This window comes from Typopeltis vanoorti, chromosome 20 (assembly GCF_054136105.1).
Source record: "Typopeltis vanoorti isolate ZY-2024b chromosome 20, IOZ_Tvanoo_1.0, whole genome shotgun sequence".
Classification (NCBI taxonomy): Eukaryota; Metazoa; Arthropoda; class Arachnida; order Uropygi; family Thelyphonidae; genus Typopeltis; species Typopeltis vanoorti.
In genome coordinates, this window is record NC_143568.1 from 43,193,132 (window position 1) to 43,211,100 (window position 17,969).

Consider the following 17,969-nt stretch of genomic DNA (forward strand, 5'->3'; position numbering starts at 1 on the left):
TCATTTAGATTTAAAATAGCTTTCTGCAAGTTATCTTCAGAATTTGTAATTATTATTTGGTCGTCTGCAAAGAGGAGAGTGTTTAAGTTAACTGTAGGTGAAAGTTTAATTCCTTGGTGTAAATTTTTACTCCATTTTATTATTATTTCATTTAAGTAGATATTAAAAAGAGTTGCTGAGAGGGGACATCCCTGTCGGACCCCTTGGTTTATCTCTCTTGTATATGATAGCTCGTGATTTAATCTTATTTGTATTTGATTATTTTCATATATACTTGTGATAGCTTTTAGGATATTATTTGGTATTTGTCTTTCTTTTAATATGTTAAATAATTTGTATATGTTTCTTTTAACTTTGTCAAATGCTTTTTCAAAGTCAATAAATGCAATATGTGTTTCTAAATTATATTCTCTTCTTTTCTCTACTATTAATTTTAGGCAAAAGGCTGGGTCTATACATGATCGTCCTTTTCTAAATCCATTCTGTACCTCTAGAATAAAGTTTTCGGAATATTTCATTAGTTTGTTATTTAACATTCTGCTATATATTTTGTAACATGAATTTAGTATACTGATACCTCTATAGTTTTTAGGGTCATCTCTATTACCTTTCTTGAAGATAGGAATCACAATTGCTTTTTTCCATTCTATTGGGGGGATACCAGTTGAGTAAATTTTATTTAAAAATAGTAAGAGTCTTTTTTGAATCTTGTTCCTGCATATTTATATAGTTCTGAACCTAGCTTATCATCTCCAGGTGATTTTCCGTTTCTTGTTTCTTTCAGGCTGATTTCTAATTCTTCTTCAGTTATTTCCTTTTCATTTTCGTTAATTGTTTGCCAGTTGTCTTTTTTAAAATATTTGTCTCTCCACAGTTCTGTGTAGTAATTTAGAAATTCTTCTAATTTTAATTCAGTGTTTAATTTTATGTTTTCTTTGGTATCTGCATTTAATTGTTTCAAAATCTTATATACATTGGGTCTTATTTTATATAAATCATGTTCTAAATTAGAAACAAATTTATTCCATGATTCTCTGTCTTTTTCTGACTTCTCTTTTAGCTATGGCTCTTATTCTTTTATATTCTATTTCATCTTCTAATCTTTTACTGCTTAACCATTTGTGATAGGCTTCTTTTTTCTTTTTAATTATTTCTTTGATTGTATCATCCCAGATCTTCAGTTTTTTTCTTTTATTGAATTTTTTGTCTTTCCTAAGCTTTCATTTGCTGCTGCATTTAGTATCGTTTTTATATTAAGCCATTCTATTTCTATTTCTTCATTTTGTTTTATTTTATCTAGATATTGGTTAATTCTTTGTTCATATAGCCATTGTACATTTGTGTCATTCAATAGTCTAATTTTATAAACAAGTGTTTCAATTTTTCTTTCTGTGCTTGTTACTTGTAGCCATTTAGGTGGTAATCTTAATTTTATTTTAACAAGGAAGTGGTCACTGCTTATTTCATATCCTCTGTGAACTCTAACATCTAGTGAAAATTTTGATGTCTTTTCATTTAATATGAAGTAATCTAATAATATTGATTTCCATCCTCTTGCTGCCCAAGTATATTTATGTATGTCTTTATGTTTATAGAAGGAATTCATTATTTTTAGGTTATTATAAACTACAAAGTCAATCAATTTTTTACCATTTCTATTTAGAGTGTGTTCTCCATGTATTCCTATATTATTATTAATTTTCGTGTTTCCAATTCTTGCATTTAAGTCTCCCGCTAAAATTATGTAGTCATTTTTATTTATTTTATTATATATGTTTTGTAGCTGATTATAAAAATCAATATTATCCTGTTCTCTTCCTTCTTCTGGGGCATATAAACCAATTATTGTTAAATAGCCTCTATCTATTTTTATTCTAGCTTCTATTATCCTTTCATTCCATAATTTATAATGCTTTAACTGTTTTGAAAGAGAGTTATGTATCCATATCATGACTCCTGCTTGTGCTCTTTGGTCTCTGTCGACTCCACTGTATATCACATTAAAATTTTCAGTTCTCATAGTTCCTTTTAATTTCTTTTTTGTTTCAGTGATTACTGCTATTTTAAAATTTCTTTCATTTAGTAACTGGTCTAATTCTATTTCTTTATATGCTATTCCTCTTACATTCCAGTTTGTTATGTGTATTATATTTTGTCGTTTCCATTTTCGTTTTCCCTTTTCCATTCCAGGGTTGTTTCCCATAGATTCAATCCGATTATCTTTTTCTGTCAGCTTACAAGTAGGATTATGGTCTCCATGTCAGGGGACTAGCCTGACAGTGGAATAGTTCAGTGGTAGGGCTGCTACCTTAAGGCTTCTGAACTAGCCTTCTGTCGAATTTAAACCCATAGGAGGAATAGGGTATAATGAAGGGGAAAGAGTAGATTATAGAAGAAATATAGTAAGGTTTATAGAGAGGGCATAGTTGTAAGGTCAGAAATGAAAAGACCCCATGGCCCTCGAGTACTCTAATAGTACAAGGGTCATAAAGTAAGAAGAGTTGGCTGATGAGGCCTTATAGGAAAGATTAAAGTAAGTGGATCTTCCTCAAAGTAGAAGAAGGAGAGGATAGATCCAGCTAGGAGTGCCTCTTCCCTTACAATCAAGATGATTGCCCCTTATGGCCCTGTTGGTCCACGAGTCCTTATTCAGTATATTCGGACCACCCCACCATATATATATATATATATACACACACACACACACACACACGCGCGCGCATGTACACACACACACACACACACACACACATGGTGGGCTCCCCTATCCGCCACCCAGGGGACGCGCCCTCTAGGGGTTACAGGGTCCCCTGAGAGATAATTTACAGTAAAGTACTGTAAATATTTTTTCGCTACCTTATGGTTTTCTGTAATAACATTTTCTTTTCTTTAGCTTACTTTATTGTAAGAATATAGTATGTATATGTTTTAATCGACTGTTTGTTATTGGTAAGGCTTTTGGTCAATAGTTGGCTATTAGTAGTTAAGTTTTTGGAAAGACAAAAGTTATATGCAGATTTTTGAATGCGGGAGTTGGCACCCCTGACTTGCGAGGTTTAGGGGTGCCAACCCACTTCAGGCCTCCAATGAATGGATCACATCAGGCGATGAAATTCATCTCCTGCTTAAAAACAATGGCAAACATCCATGCCAATGGCAGAATTTAAATTTGGAATGATATGCCAACAACTGTCAACCAGGCCGGCATGCCCAAGTTATGACCAAAGACTTGAATAATAAACTAAAACTTGTGATTACATGAGGAATTTTCTGTTTATCTTTTATAATTTTTGGAAAGGAAACATTATTCAGCATCTGCTTTTGTAATGTACTGTCATTCGGGTAAAGAGTGATTGTCAATAATGTATAGAACTTGAAATTAGATGAGTGTAAAAATGCAGAATATTCTTATGTAAACAGTGAAATAAATTTTGTTTTAAATCTTTGTCTTGTGAAGTGAAAGTTTTATTTGAATGCTAAAAAAAAAAAAAAGGAAGAGCATTACTCTGACTGAAGAGAGAATTTTTAGAGTGAGTATCATTTTAATATTTAACATCATTTTAAAACCTACTACTTCATGTTAAAATGTTATGCAACTTTGTCTTGCATAGTTAGAAATAAATTTCTTATCTAACTGTGCAGGGCTCCTTTGGAATTATTTTGCACCATCATATAACAAAAAAAAAAAACTAATTATATTTTAGGTGGACTGTATTCAGTATTCATCCATTCCAGTGATGAAACGTTTTATGGACATAGATGAAGGTGTAAAAGTTATTATTGTGAAGCGGGGTTTTGCACCTGAAGGTGGTGGAGAAGTCAATTTCTGTTGCCCGGTGGTGCCAAAGTTACGGGCAGTTCAGTGCATTGAGACCGGGAAAGTGAAGAAAATCCGTGGTACAGCTTTTGCATCCCGCACTTCGCCAACATTTGTCAACCGATTGGTTCAAGCAGCAAAAGAAATTCTACTTCAGTTTCTTCCAGATGTATTCATTACTACTGACCATCAGAGGAGAAAATCTTCTGGAAAGTAAGTATTTATAGATCAGTTTTGTTTTATATAGGAATAAACCTTTTTTTTTTTATTTAATTTGCTGTCAGATCCCATTTAGAAAGTTCTTAGTATTCACAAAATATTTTCCATAATTGTACATATTTTTCCTGCTTTAAAGATACAATCAGGAATAGTTTACTATCTTGGACAGTTTCTTGTACTATTTCTTGGGACTTATTATTGGACTTTGGTCAAAACTTTCAGTAGTTTATTTTAGTGAGTCATCTGTATAAAATTGCACTGGATGAAAAGTTGTAAACCTAAAGAACAAGGTATCAAGAATAGATTAAGTAGTAAATGATTGTGGCTACGTTTTTTTTTAGATGCAGCATTCTAGCACAAATTATATCACCTGTTTAGTTTTATTGTTATTACAATGCCTGTTGTATCATTTCTTAACTTCATTCACCAGATTACCATTTACCACTTTAGCAACCAGTTTTATTCATTCTCTTGCTATCCATATTCTTACTCAGTTTCAAGGGATGGTCCCTTTTCTGTCTCCTTCTATACTGAAAAATCTATCATATAAAATACATATAATAATTCCGTTTCTCATGTCTTTGGTGCCTTTGTGCATGTTTACTATACTCTGCAACCTGCAAATCTTGAATCTCTCCATAATACGGTTGCATCAGCAACCGTAATAGTACCATGGTTTCCTCCCTCTGAATACTCCTAACTATTTACTATCTATGAAACTTAGATGTCCAAATCCGAACACAGTAAACTACAGGTAGGTATTCTTATGAAAAGGTGCAGTAACTGTCTTTTATCCCTGCTTACTTGTTGGTGCCTTTTTCAAATACCAGTAATTCTTTGTGCAGTTTTTTTTACTTTTATAATGTTCTAACTTCATCTTCCTCTTCATTCCCAGATCCTCAGCCTATCATTTTCTTGTGGTATAGGCTTATCAATATAATGCAGCTCTTCAGTCCAAAATTCAAATTTACGCTTTGCAATGTTGAATTACCATCCATTGCCAGTAGCATCAGTTTTCCTCAAATTCTCTTGCATGCCCTGTAAGTTATGTCTGTTATTGTCCTTCTCAGCTTAGAAGTATCAAGAAATAGTCAACTCTCACTATTAGCAAACTTGGGGGATCACAGACTAGTTTGTTATAGTAAGTTTTGTTTAGCATTACACCTGTACAACTTTTGGTCACAATTTTCAAGTGGTTTGCACTTGTGAATTAGTTTGTTATAGTTGTGTTTGCTGTAATGACAATCACCTGTATTTCTCTTCAACCAATTTAATATGCAAACTAATAAATATTAATGGTCTAAGCAGAGAACTCTGTAGTACACCAGTGATCACCTGCATTTTACTAGGCTCTGTTCTGCAATATGTTTTATTTATTTTTATGATAGTCTAATACACGAAAGGTTAGGCAACATATAGCTTATCTGTTAATGAGCAAAAAGGAATTTGTTCACATGTTTGAAGAGCTGTGGATTGTATTCCCTGAGAAAAGCATAACATGGGAGACTGTTCCAGAATGCATCAGTAGAAGAGATATAGGAGGTGAAGGAGAAGTTTGTTCTGTGCATTTGGAGTTAAGCTGGGCAGCAGTGTTTAGTAGTTGCTGCATGTGTTACAGTGGATTTAACAGGGGATAGAGGAATTATTGATGCCAGTTTGAATAAACATTGGCTGTGGAAAATTCAAGCAGCAGAAACTGTGCATCTATATGAGAGTGGATGGGATGATTGGTGAAAGATGGATCATTAATCAGCGTAATTACTATCTTCTGTATTGAACAAAGAGATTTTAGGGAGCTCTTAGAGGTGCCCAGATGTGTGAACAGTATTCAACATTTGGATGAATTTGTGATTTGTGTATGGTCAATAGCTGTTCAGAGGTGAAGTAATGTCTTGAGCAAAAGATACATCCTAAATTTTTGGATACCAAGGAAGCAATACTTGTAATGTGCCTAAGCCAAGAGAGGTTTGATGAAATAATCCTAAAAAGAAAGATCTCATCATATCTGGAGATTTGGGTTGCCAAGAGTACAACTGAAAGAAAATATTTTTTTTTTTTTTTTGTGGGAGATAAGATGTGTTTTGCTGGCATTGAGACCGATAAGGCTGTCTGAATCCCATCAAAGAATGGTTTGGAGATCAGAATTTAGCTGGTAGAGATGATGGTTCTGAAGGTTTTGGTAATTTGTGTGTGTGGGGGGGGGCGTGGTTTGTTCAATGAGAGAGCAGTGCTATCATCAGCAAACCTGCATAGTAATCTGATGCCTTCCATTGGCAGTCAGCATCCATTCCTGTTTGCCCTAATTTTTGTAATAGCTTTGTGGGCACTATGTTGTCAGATGTTGTTGACTGCAGTGTAACCATTTTCCTTATTCAGTTCAGTTATACTTAATTATATAAAGTGAGTAAATCTCTATGTCAGAACCTTTCCCTTACAAAGGGAAAGGTTCTGACATAGAGATTTATTCATCAAAATATAACCAATATTAAGAATTATAAAAATGCAAATTTTACAATTTTTGGCAAGAATAACCAAGTTGTATAATTTCATCTTATTGTACAACTTTATCTTTAACTGCAAGCCAATGCAGTGTGAATCTCATATTATTACTGACATCCATTAGATAAGTTGAAGGCTCTATGAATGTTATGGCTTATATAGACATGCATGCCTATGTAGATTCTAAAATCTTCCTTTCAACTCTTGTAGTAACAAAAGTTCTGTGCAGTTTTTCACCACACCTTCTGATGTGTAGAGTTGCCCTCCAAATATTTTGAAGTCAGGATGTGCCTGGAGATGTTCTATATATTGTCTATTGGCTTTTTATAACTTACAAAAATATATTTTAAATTTAAACGAGATGACCAAGGAATGATAATATCAGCAGAAAAATAAAAAACGACGGCCTTTAAAAGTCAAAATACAATAAGAACTAAAATAGTAATAGATAAAAGATTTTAGAACGGGTGAATTCAATTAAGTACCTAAGATAGATGATTACATATGAAAATGAAAAACATATAAACCTAAAAATGCAAAATATTTAAAAATAGCAAGTATAATTAACTATGTAAAACTACATTAGTCCTATTGTAGGAAAGTAAATAAATAAAATAAATTCCATGTGATGATACAGCATTCCCCCTTTATACGGGAGATCATGGTACCATATAACCCCCCCCCCCCCAAATTTCATCCGGGCTCCGGAACTGGCATAGGCTGACGAATCAGACCTATGGTGGGTCAGTATTCTTGACTGTAATTCGTGTGTGTCCTCGGACCGGTTTGCCTGCTTGCGGGATGAAAAACACCAGATAAACTGGCAGAAAAAACCTGCTGTCCAGGGTTTGAGACCAGCTAACTTGGCTATGTCTGAGGAAAATCCTTGAGCCCCTCATGTCGTTGACGGGAATTGAATTTAGGACACTCCTCCCCAGGCATATGGTTGCGAAGTGCAAAGCCACTAGGCTAACCGCGTCTACGTATGAAAGTGAAATCTGGACAATAAAACAAAAAGACAAAGATTAATAACAGCTGAAATAAATTTATGAGAAAAATCACAAAATATACTCTATTCTATCACAAAAGAAATGAAGAAATTATGAAAGAACTAAACCAGGAATCAGTAATAGAAAAATCGCAAAATAAATTTAAACATAAATGGATGGAACATGTTGAAATAATGAAAACATAAATTATTAATTATATGAAGAGCCAAAGGCTTCAATTCGGCAACATATAAACTTATTTAAGTTAAGGGATATTACATCCCATATTGTTTCATAGCCGAATAAGAAACTCAGAGTTTCATGCCAAATATAGTAAATATATAAAGTTCAGCAAGTCCAAGCGTAAACAAATACCTGGATAGTGTTACAACTGACCCTAAAGGGAATGCAACACTGATTATCAAAACAAGTATTAAATTACAAACCATTAGGAAAAAGAAAACCCAGGACCAGTCATTGTTGAATCCTCTAAAGAGATTCAACAATGACTTCTGAGGCAGGAACAGACCATTGTATGCCTAAATCCATGAAAAATATCATGATATCATATCACTGTTATTTCTTCTGTCCACCAGTGTCTGCAGCTACATGTATTCTCAATCCTTCCTTGTAATCTATATTCTATAATCCTAATACCTTTGTAACTCTTCTTTGTGCCCTTTCCACAATTTCTTTATCCTCTCTGAACCCAGAAGACTAAATTTGTGCATAGTTGTCCAGGTGTGGTCATATCAAAGCCTTGTACAGAGGCAGAATGACTTCCATATCTTTACATGTCAATATTTGTTTCGACATTGCAGTTATCCTTTCTGTTGTATATGCAATTTTTGCTACATGACCCTTGAACTTCAAATTCCTGTTAACCATAACTCCAAAATTTCTAGTCTCTATTTACTCCATGCATAATCCTACCAATATAATGTGCCATTGGATATCTCTGTTAGTAAGTGTCAAGTGTGATAACTTTGGACTTACTGATATTGAATTAATAGCTATAATCATTTGCCCATCCCTCCAGCCTATTGAAATCACTCTGTAAATGTTCTGATTGCACTTCCTATCTTTGCACATCAGCAAACAATTGAAGATCTGTCAGGCCCTTTCCAGTATCATTGATATATATATATATATATAGACTAAACAACAATGATCCAAGGACACACCACTGGCCTCCTTAAATCTTGCTGATTCACTACCCTGACATACCACTTTTTGATACCTGTCTGTCACCCAGCACACTTATCTAAGCCAATAGTTTGCATTCCAATCTCATATTCTCTAGTTTATACAACAGCCTTCCATGTAGTCCTATCAGATGTCTCTTAGCAAACTCCACCAGTATTATAGTATATTCATTCCCTTTATCCATAATATTATTATTAAAATATGAGCAAATTGCTCAGACGTGACCTCCTTTTAGTAAATCTCTATTATTCTTTGCAAAGTATACTTCATTCGTCCACCCATTTTGGCATGTGAGTTGTTACTAACTTTTCTAAAATCTGTAATTACTCCAGAGATTCTGATAAGTCAATAGTTAGACACATCAGTCTTTGCACCACCCTTGTACATCATACATTCCTTCCATTCCTGTGGGATCTTTCCTGAGCTAAGACTCAAATTATACAAACATGGGAAGGGCCTGGCCAGTTTAGCTGAACATTCCTTTAACATCGTGCTGATATCCCATCTGTCCCTATCGCCAAATTCTTATCTCTGTTATGCAACAGCTCTAAAACCTCCTTCTCGTGTACCTCTATCTTTTCATCCACCATAGTCGCAGCACTATGTTATATAAACCAGATTGATGGATCTTGGCAAAGCTAGCACTCATTATTTGAACTATTGTATCTGCTTCTGATACAAGAGTACCATCTGCATTCAGTAAAATTATTTTTCTGCATTCATTGTTTTACTTTCAGCATAATGATAAAATTCATTTGGGTTGCCTTTAGCCTGTACAGCCAATTTCTTTTCATACTCCAACTTCGCTTTCCCTACAATATATGGTAACTTTTCTGGCTTGTGCTATATATATTTCATAACTCCTTGCACTCTTATTCTCATGATATTCCTTCCACATCATCTTCTTATGGATCCCTTGCTTAATAAGATTGCACATCCATTTCATTTCCATCCTATTTGTTTTTTGAACTTTAGGAACACATTCAAATACTACATCATTTAAGCATCTTTTCAAAGTTTCCCATCCACTGCTGGTTTCCTTCTCATTCAGTAATTGATACCATGGAACCAAGGATAGTATTCTCCTGAGTGTCATAATTTCCAGATTAGTAGCTTAGCATGTAACCCATCCTGACTGGAACATCTATATAGTTAGCTAATTCCCAGTTTAGTATGCCATGATCACTCTTACCAACTGGTTGCAAAATGGTCACATCTTTGAGACACCTTCTATAACACTATGATCAAATCTGATACTTTGTCCTTGATCTGCTTCTTTGACATGCTGCTTGAGAAAGTCATCTTGCAACAACAGCTCAATAAATTCTCCTTTGTTCTTATCAGGTTTCTCTGTTACCCACTCAATATTTGGAGAATTTAAGTCAACCATAATAATTACTCTTTAGTACCCATCAGGATAATTTTGCAATACATTTCTTCATCCCCAGCACCTTAACTGCCAGGTCTATAGTAACACTCCCACTGTATATTTCATCCTGTTATTCTCCACTTTACATCAGATAGCCTCAAACTCATTGCTACACGGGACATTATTGCTTTCATTAGTTTGCAGTTCATATGCTTTTATGAACTGGACTCCTGATGCCAGTAGTATTTCCCCTTTCTCTCTTATCTCTTCTGTCATCTCTAAAAATACTGTTCTATTTACTACATCTGACTCTGGGAGCCAGGTTTCACTAATTCACAATATATTCATCAAAGCAAAACTCCACTTCCTTGTTTCTAATGCTCCTGGCATTTGTCTATAGACCTAGCAAGTTTTCTCCTTGCTTTTTTTTATTTTATTTTATTTATTTTTATTATAATTAACTTTATGGTCTGTTTGGCCCAGTTGAGCAACTTTCTGTTTTTTCTTCTCACACACTCAAAATTCCTTCATATTTACTCAAATATTTGATGGTGATGATACCATAAATAATTAGCTCATAAGTATTGATGGCTCTTGCAACCATTTGTATGTGAATTTGATATAATTTTTTTTTAAAATTGATATACACATATTAGTCTCATGGTGTTAATTGTTTTGGCTGTAATTCCAACCAACCCACCCCTGAATTAAACTGCTTCCATACAGATTGACAAACAAAGCAGAAGTGTTCCCAAATACCATTTGTAATTCAGAGTTCTGTCTAAATATTATCTTTTTGAAATATCCAACTTCTAAACGGTGATTGAAGTTAGTAATTACATCTGTCAGGATTCTTTGTTTATTAGATCTTGTTTCTGAATAGCATACACCCTCCAACCAACAGACTGTGAATGTGGATTGATTAGTGCATTATTCTTAGGATGGAGATGAATTTCTCTGCCTAGTGTGAGACCACTGGCTTCATTATCGGAGGCTTTAAGTGACATACTAAGTTTTCTTGAGTTTCTAGATCAGGATTTTGGCATTATATTAAAATGATGAAATAATAAAACCTTAGCTCATTTATGTTACTAATGTACTGTAGGTTTACAACCTTTTGTGGATGGGAGTCGCATTATTTAAAAAAAAAAAAAAAAATTATCCGAGGAACTTTTAGTAGCCCTATCGGATATGTTGCTAAATTGTGTATTGGCGAGTTGCTAGAAAACATTGGTTATATTCCCTTCAGGAACCATTTAGTTACAGAATAAGGTCTAGCAATTACTGGTCTTATTTCCTTGATATCTTGTTCATGAAGAATAACCATGTTGTGATTCTAAACCTAATCCTTAGTTGCATATAGATTTTAAAGCAAAGCACCATCTGTAATTCATAATTTGGCTTCTACATATTATTAATTATATGAAGAACCAAAGGGTTCAATTCGGCGACATAAACTTATTTAAGTTAAGGGATGTTATCATCAATTTCCTGACAAGTACCCTCAAGGGGTGTTTAGGATATGATAGTACCAGTACCACATGAAAAACTTATGTCATTAGTAACTTCCTATCTATAATTTTCCTCCAAATCACTCTGTTACTTGTCAAGACCCCGACATTATCAGATCTTATATTTCTATCGTCTAAGGCACTTTGTACCATATCAATCCACCTATATCTTGGTCTTCCTCTGGGTCGTTTTCCTGCCAACCTGGCAGAGAACACTTGTTTTGCTAATCTTTCCTCGCCCATTCTGTTCAAGTGACCATACCACTTGAGATTAGCTCTGCTAACGCATTCCTGGATGCTGACAATGTCAAGTTCTTTCCTAATATTCTCTTTTTTAATATGATATTGCCATTGATGCCATTTGTTCACCGCTCTAATCTTTCTCAGGACTCTCATATCTGCGGTCTCTAGTCTTTGGTCCAGTGTTTTACTTCTGACCCAGCTCTCAGATCCATAAGTTAAAACTGGTTAGAACACTGTCTTGTATATAGCTAATTTAGTGTTCCTACTAATTTCTCTCTTATTCCATCTGAATTTATTCAATTGACTTCCTACCGTACCAGCTTTGTTGATTCTGTTGTCTATTTCCATATTTAATTGACCATCTTCACTAAAAATCGTGCCTAAGTAGCTGAAATGTTTTACTTGTTCCATAGGTTCCCCATTCAAAACACAGTTGACATTTTCAACAATTCTACCTATTTTCATTGTCTTTGTCTTTTTAATGCTGACCTTCATACCATATCTATTACAACAGTTATTCAATTTAGTCAGGGAATCTTGCACACTTGTAGCAGATTTATTTAGAAGTATAACATCGTCCGCATAAAGCAAATAGCTGACATTAACATCTCCAATTCTGATATCATGTTTAATACCACTTTCCTTCATAATGTGATCCATATAGACAATGAATAACAGGGGATAATGTACATCCTTGTCTCACACCAGATTTAACATTAAACCAACTTCCTGTACTTCCTTCAGTTCTAACTGCTGATTTACATCTCAAATAATGACAAAGTATTGCTTGATATAATGCCCCATTGACACCATATAACTGTAACGTATTGAATAGCTCTCTCTTGGCACCTTGTCATATGCCTTTTTCAGATCAACAAAACTTAAGTACAGATCTTTGTTATATTCCCATGCTTTCTCAACTATTTGTCATAAAGTGAAGATGTGCTCCTGACAGCCTCTATTTGGCCTGAATCCAGCTTGTTCTTCACCAAGCTTTTCTTCGACAATTCTTCTCAACCGTTTCTCAAGTATACTTGCATAGATCTTGCCAGGAACACTCAGTAGTGAAATACCTCTCTAATTCTCACATTCAGTTTTATTTCCCTTTTTATATATGGGTACTATGAGAGCAATACTCCAATCATCAGGAATTCGTCCCTCTGCCCAGGCTTTCTGAACTGTGCAGTGCAGCAACAGTAAGACTCTTATACCACTATACTTTAGCATTTCTGGTCGAATATCATCTACTCCTGCTGCCTTTCCACATTTCAAGCCTTTGATGGCTTTTTCTACTTTAAGTATGGATATGTATTCCTGACTGCATGCCTGGTCAGTGTTTTTTACCACTGTGCTGTCATCACTGCTTGTTTCATTTAGCTTTAGCAGTCTTTCAAAGTAATTACTCCATACTTCAATGATATATTTTTCTCCTGTTTTCATGTCACCTTTATCATCTCTAATTCCTTTTACAGCACTCTTTGCTCCATTTCTGAGCTTCTTCAACAACCTGCCGAATATTCTGCCACTTTCTTGATATTTATATTCTATTCTTGCCAAAGTCCTCCCATGACTTTTATTTAGCTAGTTGTACACACTGTTTAGCTTTTTTACTTTTGTCTCTGTATTCTGTAAGAGTAAATGCCGACTTATTTGCCAGGAACTTTTGATATGCTTTCTTCTTTTCCTTCACTGCCTCTTTAATTTCCTGTGTCCACCATGGAGTTCTAATTTTTCTATCCTTGCAGACAACCTCACCACATGCCTCTCTGGCTGAATCAGTCAGGGTTTTCTTCAAGGCTTGCCACTGAATCTCCAAGGTTTGGTTCCTGTTCTCAAACTCTTTCATTTTTTCTTCAATAATCTTTGTATATGTTAGTCTACAGTTCACATCTGAGAACTGCTCAACTTTTATTCGCTTTAAAACTTTCTTACATGTTATTCTTTTCAATATGAAATTCAATTTTATTCTGCTCAAGACACAGGATAAAATTGAAATTCAATTTTATCCTGCTAAATAGTGATCGCTTCCAATTTCAAATCCTCTGTACACTCTGGTGTCTTGCACCAAGAAGAAAACATCACTATCAACAATAACATAGTCAATGAGACTTTTCTTATTCTTGCCTCTTCTCTCCATGTGAATTTGTGCACATTTTTATGTTGGAACATGGTGTTAGTAATAACCAGTCTATGTCCTAAGCAGAAATCCAACAGGTATTTGCCATTATTATTAGCTTTGCTCTTTTCTCCAAATTTTCCCAAAATATTTTTGTATGTCTGACAATCATTTCCTACTCTGCTATTTAGATCCCCAACAAGGATCAACTTTTCCTTTTTCATTGTGTCAATTACTTTTTCTAAAGCATCAAAAAATTCCTCCACTTCTACCTTACTAGAATCTTCTGTGGGACCATAGGCACAAATAAGTCTCATTGTCCAATTCCCTATTCTGATATTTGCCCACATCACTCTACTTGAGACTGCTCGCCATTCAAGAAGATTAGTCTCGTATTTTGTGTTGAATACTATATTACATCCCATATCGTTTCTTAGCCGAATAAGAAACTCAAAGAGTTCCATGCCGAATATAGAAACTATATAAAGTTCAGCGATTCCAAGCGTAAGCGAATAGTGCAACACCTGACCCATTTGGTAGTGCAAACTAAGGCAACTCATAGTAAGGGTGGTGCAAGCTGCAATCACTATTCTTGGTATTTACCCATAATGTGAACTTAGCTCCCAGGAGCTGTATTACTGTTCTACATTATGAGAGAAGGTCACTACCCAGACCAGTTTCAACGTTTATCGAAGTCTCATCAGTGAGTAGGTAGACCTAGTTAATACCAAGTTTGTAGTGAACATAACTTATATTCCTTCTATGAGAATTGCCAAGAAGGTGTCCTAATAAATTACTAATTATATGAAGATCCAAAGGCTTCAATTCGGCGACATGAACAACCGTTCTTTGTTGTTCACGTTCTACATTATGAGAGAAGGTCACTACACCTCTCATAATGTAGAACAGTAATACAGCTCCTAGGAGCTAAGTTCCCATTATGGGTAAATACCAAGAATAGTGATCGGAGCTTGCTCCACCCTTACTATGAGTTGCCTCAGTTTGCACTACCAAATGGGTCAGGTTTTGCACTATCCAGCTATTTGCTTACGCTTGGAATTGCCGAACTTTATATAGTTTCTATATTCGGCATGAAACTCTTTGAGTTTCTTATTCACCTAAGAAACAATATTGGATGTAATATCCCTTAACTTAAAAAAAAATGTAAATATTATGTTTGTATCTGAAATATCCAACTTCTCTGCAGTGATTGAAGGTAATATGCTTATAAAAATTTTTCTTAAATCAGGCCTTGTGGATAGAGCAGCATTACACTGAGACTTACCATGTTGCCATCACCACCAGTCACATCTTTTGCAGTAAAAATAAATCTTTGTTTTGTTTATATCATCGTATGTTATCAGTGAAACATTTTTAATAGCACTGTCAGATACTTTTAATCAGTAAATACAGAAATTGAAGACCTAATATGATATTTGTTAGGAATTACTTTAACATGTTCGCTGCCAACTACGAGTATATTTGTAGTTGGTAAACCTGTTACACAAGCCAGCTACGAGTATACTCGTATGACGCTTACCACCGGCAACGAGATTACTGTACTGACCTTGAAGAAGTGAAAATGCTTGGCTTGTGGAGCTAGCATCACTGTGTATTCTCATAGAAGGTATATGCTCTGCACAAGCCAACTAAGAGTATACTCGTATGACGCTTACCGCCAGCAACGAGATTACCGTACTGACCTTGAAGAAGTGAAATTGCTCGGTGTAGGGGAACAGACTATGCTGAAGTGGCGTGGCAGCAAACGTGTTAATAGTTATAAGGATGTTCATATAGGTATCGTGAAGTACACATTAGATCATCACCCCTGTCTGTATTTAATAATTTCTGTATTTTAGCAGTTTTCTGCATCTAATCATGATCCCATAGCTTTTTTAAATTAATTTTTTATTTTTATTTTTTTATTTTTTGTTAATACAATATGGACAGTCATTACTGTCCATATTGTATTAATTTGAGGGCATGTTTCTGACGCTAAGTTTGGAGAATGTATGCAGCTCAGAACTGAGCTGCATACAACTGCCACAACTATGACGCCCTAGTATCACCACTTCTGGGTCTGGCTCCCACTAACAAGACCTCCATAAAGGTCAAAACTGGTCTGGGTAGTGGCCCAGATGCATACCATTATACATCTCCGCAAGGAAACGTGCTTTGCATTATGGGAGATATAGTTCGCCCACCGTTTCCAGGTCCCTACTTCCCGTCTTTCCAAGAATAGTCGATTCATGCTGAAGGGGAGAAAAAAATGAAGGACGTCCGAATTGGTCGCCAACACGCGAAATCACGTGCTTTATAGGTAAAATTTTCCAACTGTTATACAAGCAACATAGTTAACTACAATAATCATAAAAGAGAAGTTAATTTTCCGACCGGTAATAATAAACAACTCATCCCACTATACGGACTGATTACCCTATTATCGGAATGGATTCTTCTTTTTCTGAGATGCGCAGAAGTGTCGAGGGACCTCAAATCGGTGGGCGAACTATACTGGGATAAGGAGTGATGAGAGCTTGGTCCACCTTTACCACAAGTTGCCTCAGTCCTGAAGATACTTCTTGCATGAACTTTGTTTGCTTACACTTGGATAAAGGATTAAACTAAATTTATTATAGTCTAATCAAGTGGGAAAAAACTTCCAACAATTTCTGATAGTGTGGGCAAATTTCATAAAGGGAAGTTGGTCAGTAAAACTTATTTGTGCCTATCATCCCACAAAAGGTTCCACTAAAGAAGTAAATTTTATTTTATTATTATTTTTAACATTTATAATAGAACTGACAACTTATGTAACTAGCACTGGATTTTTGATCAGGACATGAATTAGTTATTACTAATATCATGGTCTAGCATAAAGTGCTTCATCAGCTGCATCTGCATTCACTATTGCCCTACCTAACTTTGCATCATCCGCAAACAAATGAACTGTTCCTCTCAGATCCTTTCCTATATCATTAATGAAATGAACAAATTAAACAGCAGTGGTCCAAGAACAGACCCTTGTGGCACACCACTAGTCACAGGCCATCTTGTGGACTCTACTCCTGAATAAACCACTCTTTGATATCTCTCCATCAACCACTCTCCTATCCATCTAACTAATCCTATATCCATCCCCATATGCTGCATTTTACTGATTAGAATTCCATGTGGTATCCTGTCAAAGGCCTTAGCAAGGTCCAGCAGAATTACTGTAAACCCATTACTCTTATCCAGTCCAGCCGTCATTGTGCTATAATATGTGAGCAAGTTACTGAGGCATGACCTACCCTTCACAAAACCATGCTGTCCCTGATACAGTATCCCATTTTCATCTATCCATATCCAATCTTGTATTTTCTTCTTTACTATTTTCTCCAAGACCCTGATAACGATTCCTGTTATGCTGATTGGCCGGTAATTTTCAACAGCAGCCTTGGAACCACCTTTATGCAGCGGAACTATTTTCCCCCCTTTCCACCCCCTTGGGACTGACCCAGACCCGAGGCTCAAATTAAACAAAATGGTCAAGGGCACTGCCAATTCTTTAGCTGCTTCACGTACGACACGAACTGGTATACCATCCAATCCCACAGATGTGTTGACATTGAGGTTCTGTAATAGACTATTTACCTCTACTTCATTCATCACAATTCCAGTATAAGCTGTTGGTTCTTCCATTCCTGCAATGTCACCACCTGGATGATATACTCTTGCAAAGTGCTCGCTCTGTAATTCCACTATATCGACTGATTCGGTTACCTCCCTACCCTCAGTATTTTTTAAAATCATTCTGCCATGAACATTTTTCCTTTTATTTGCAACATATTAAAAAAACTGTTTGGGATTCTCTTTAGCCTGCATGGCCAATTTTCTTTCATAATCCGCTTTTGCTTTTCTTACCACCCTTGTTACCTTCCTGGCCTGAGCTTTATACTGTTCCTGCACCTGATGGTCACCTTTCTCCTTAAATTCCCTCCACAATTGTTTCTTTTTT

The 17,969-nt window shown here is 35.4% G+C and overlaps 1 protein-coding gene across 1 annotated transcript in view; it reads left to right on the top strand.

Moving 5' to 3' along the window:
* Rtc1 (RNA terminal phosphate cyclase 1) overlaps positions 1-17,969 on the top strand; it is a 142,486-nt gene that overhangs the window by 90,686 nt on the left and 33,831 nt on the right. Inside the window, exon 4 of the mRNA XM_090410288.1 lies at positions 3,705-4,030. Within this exon, the coding sequence (XP_090266414.1) occupies positions 3,705-4,030 (326 nt within the window). The remainder of the gene's footprint in view (positions 1-3,704; positions 4,031-17,969) is intronic.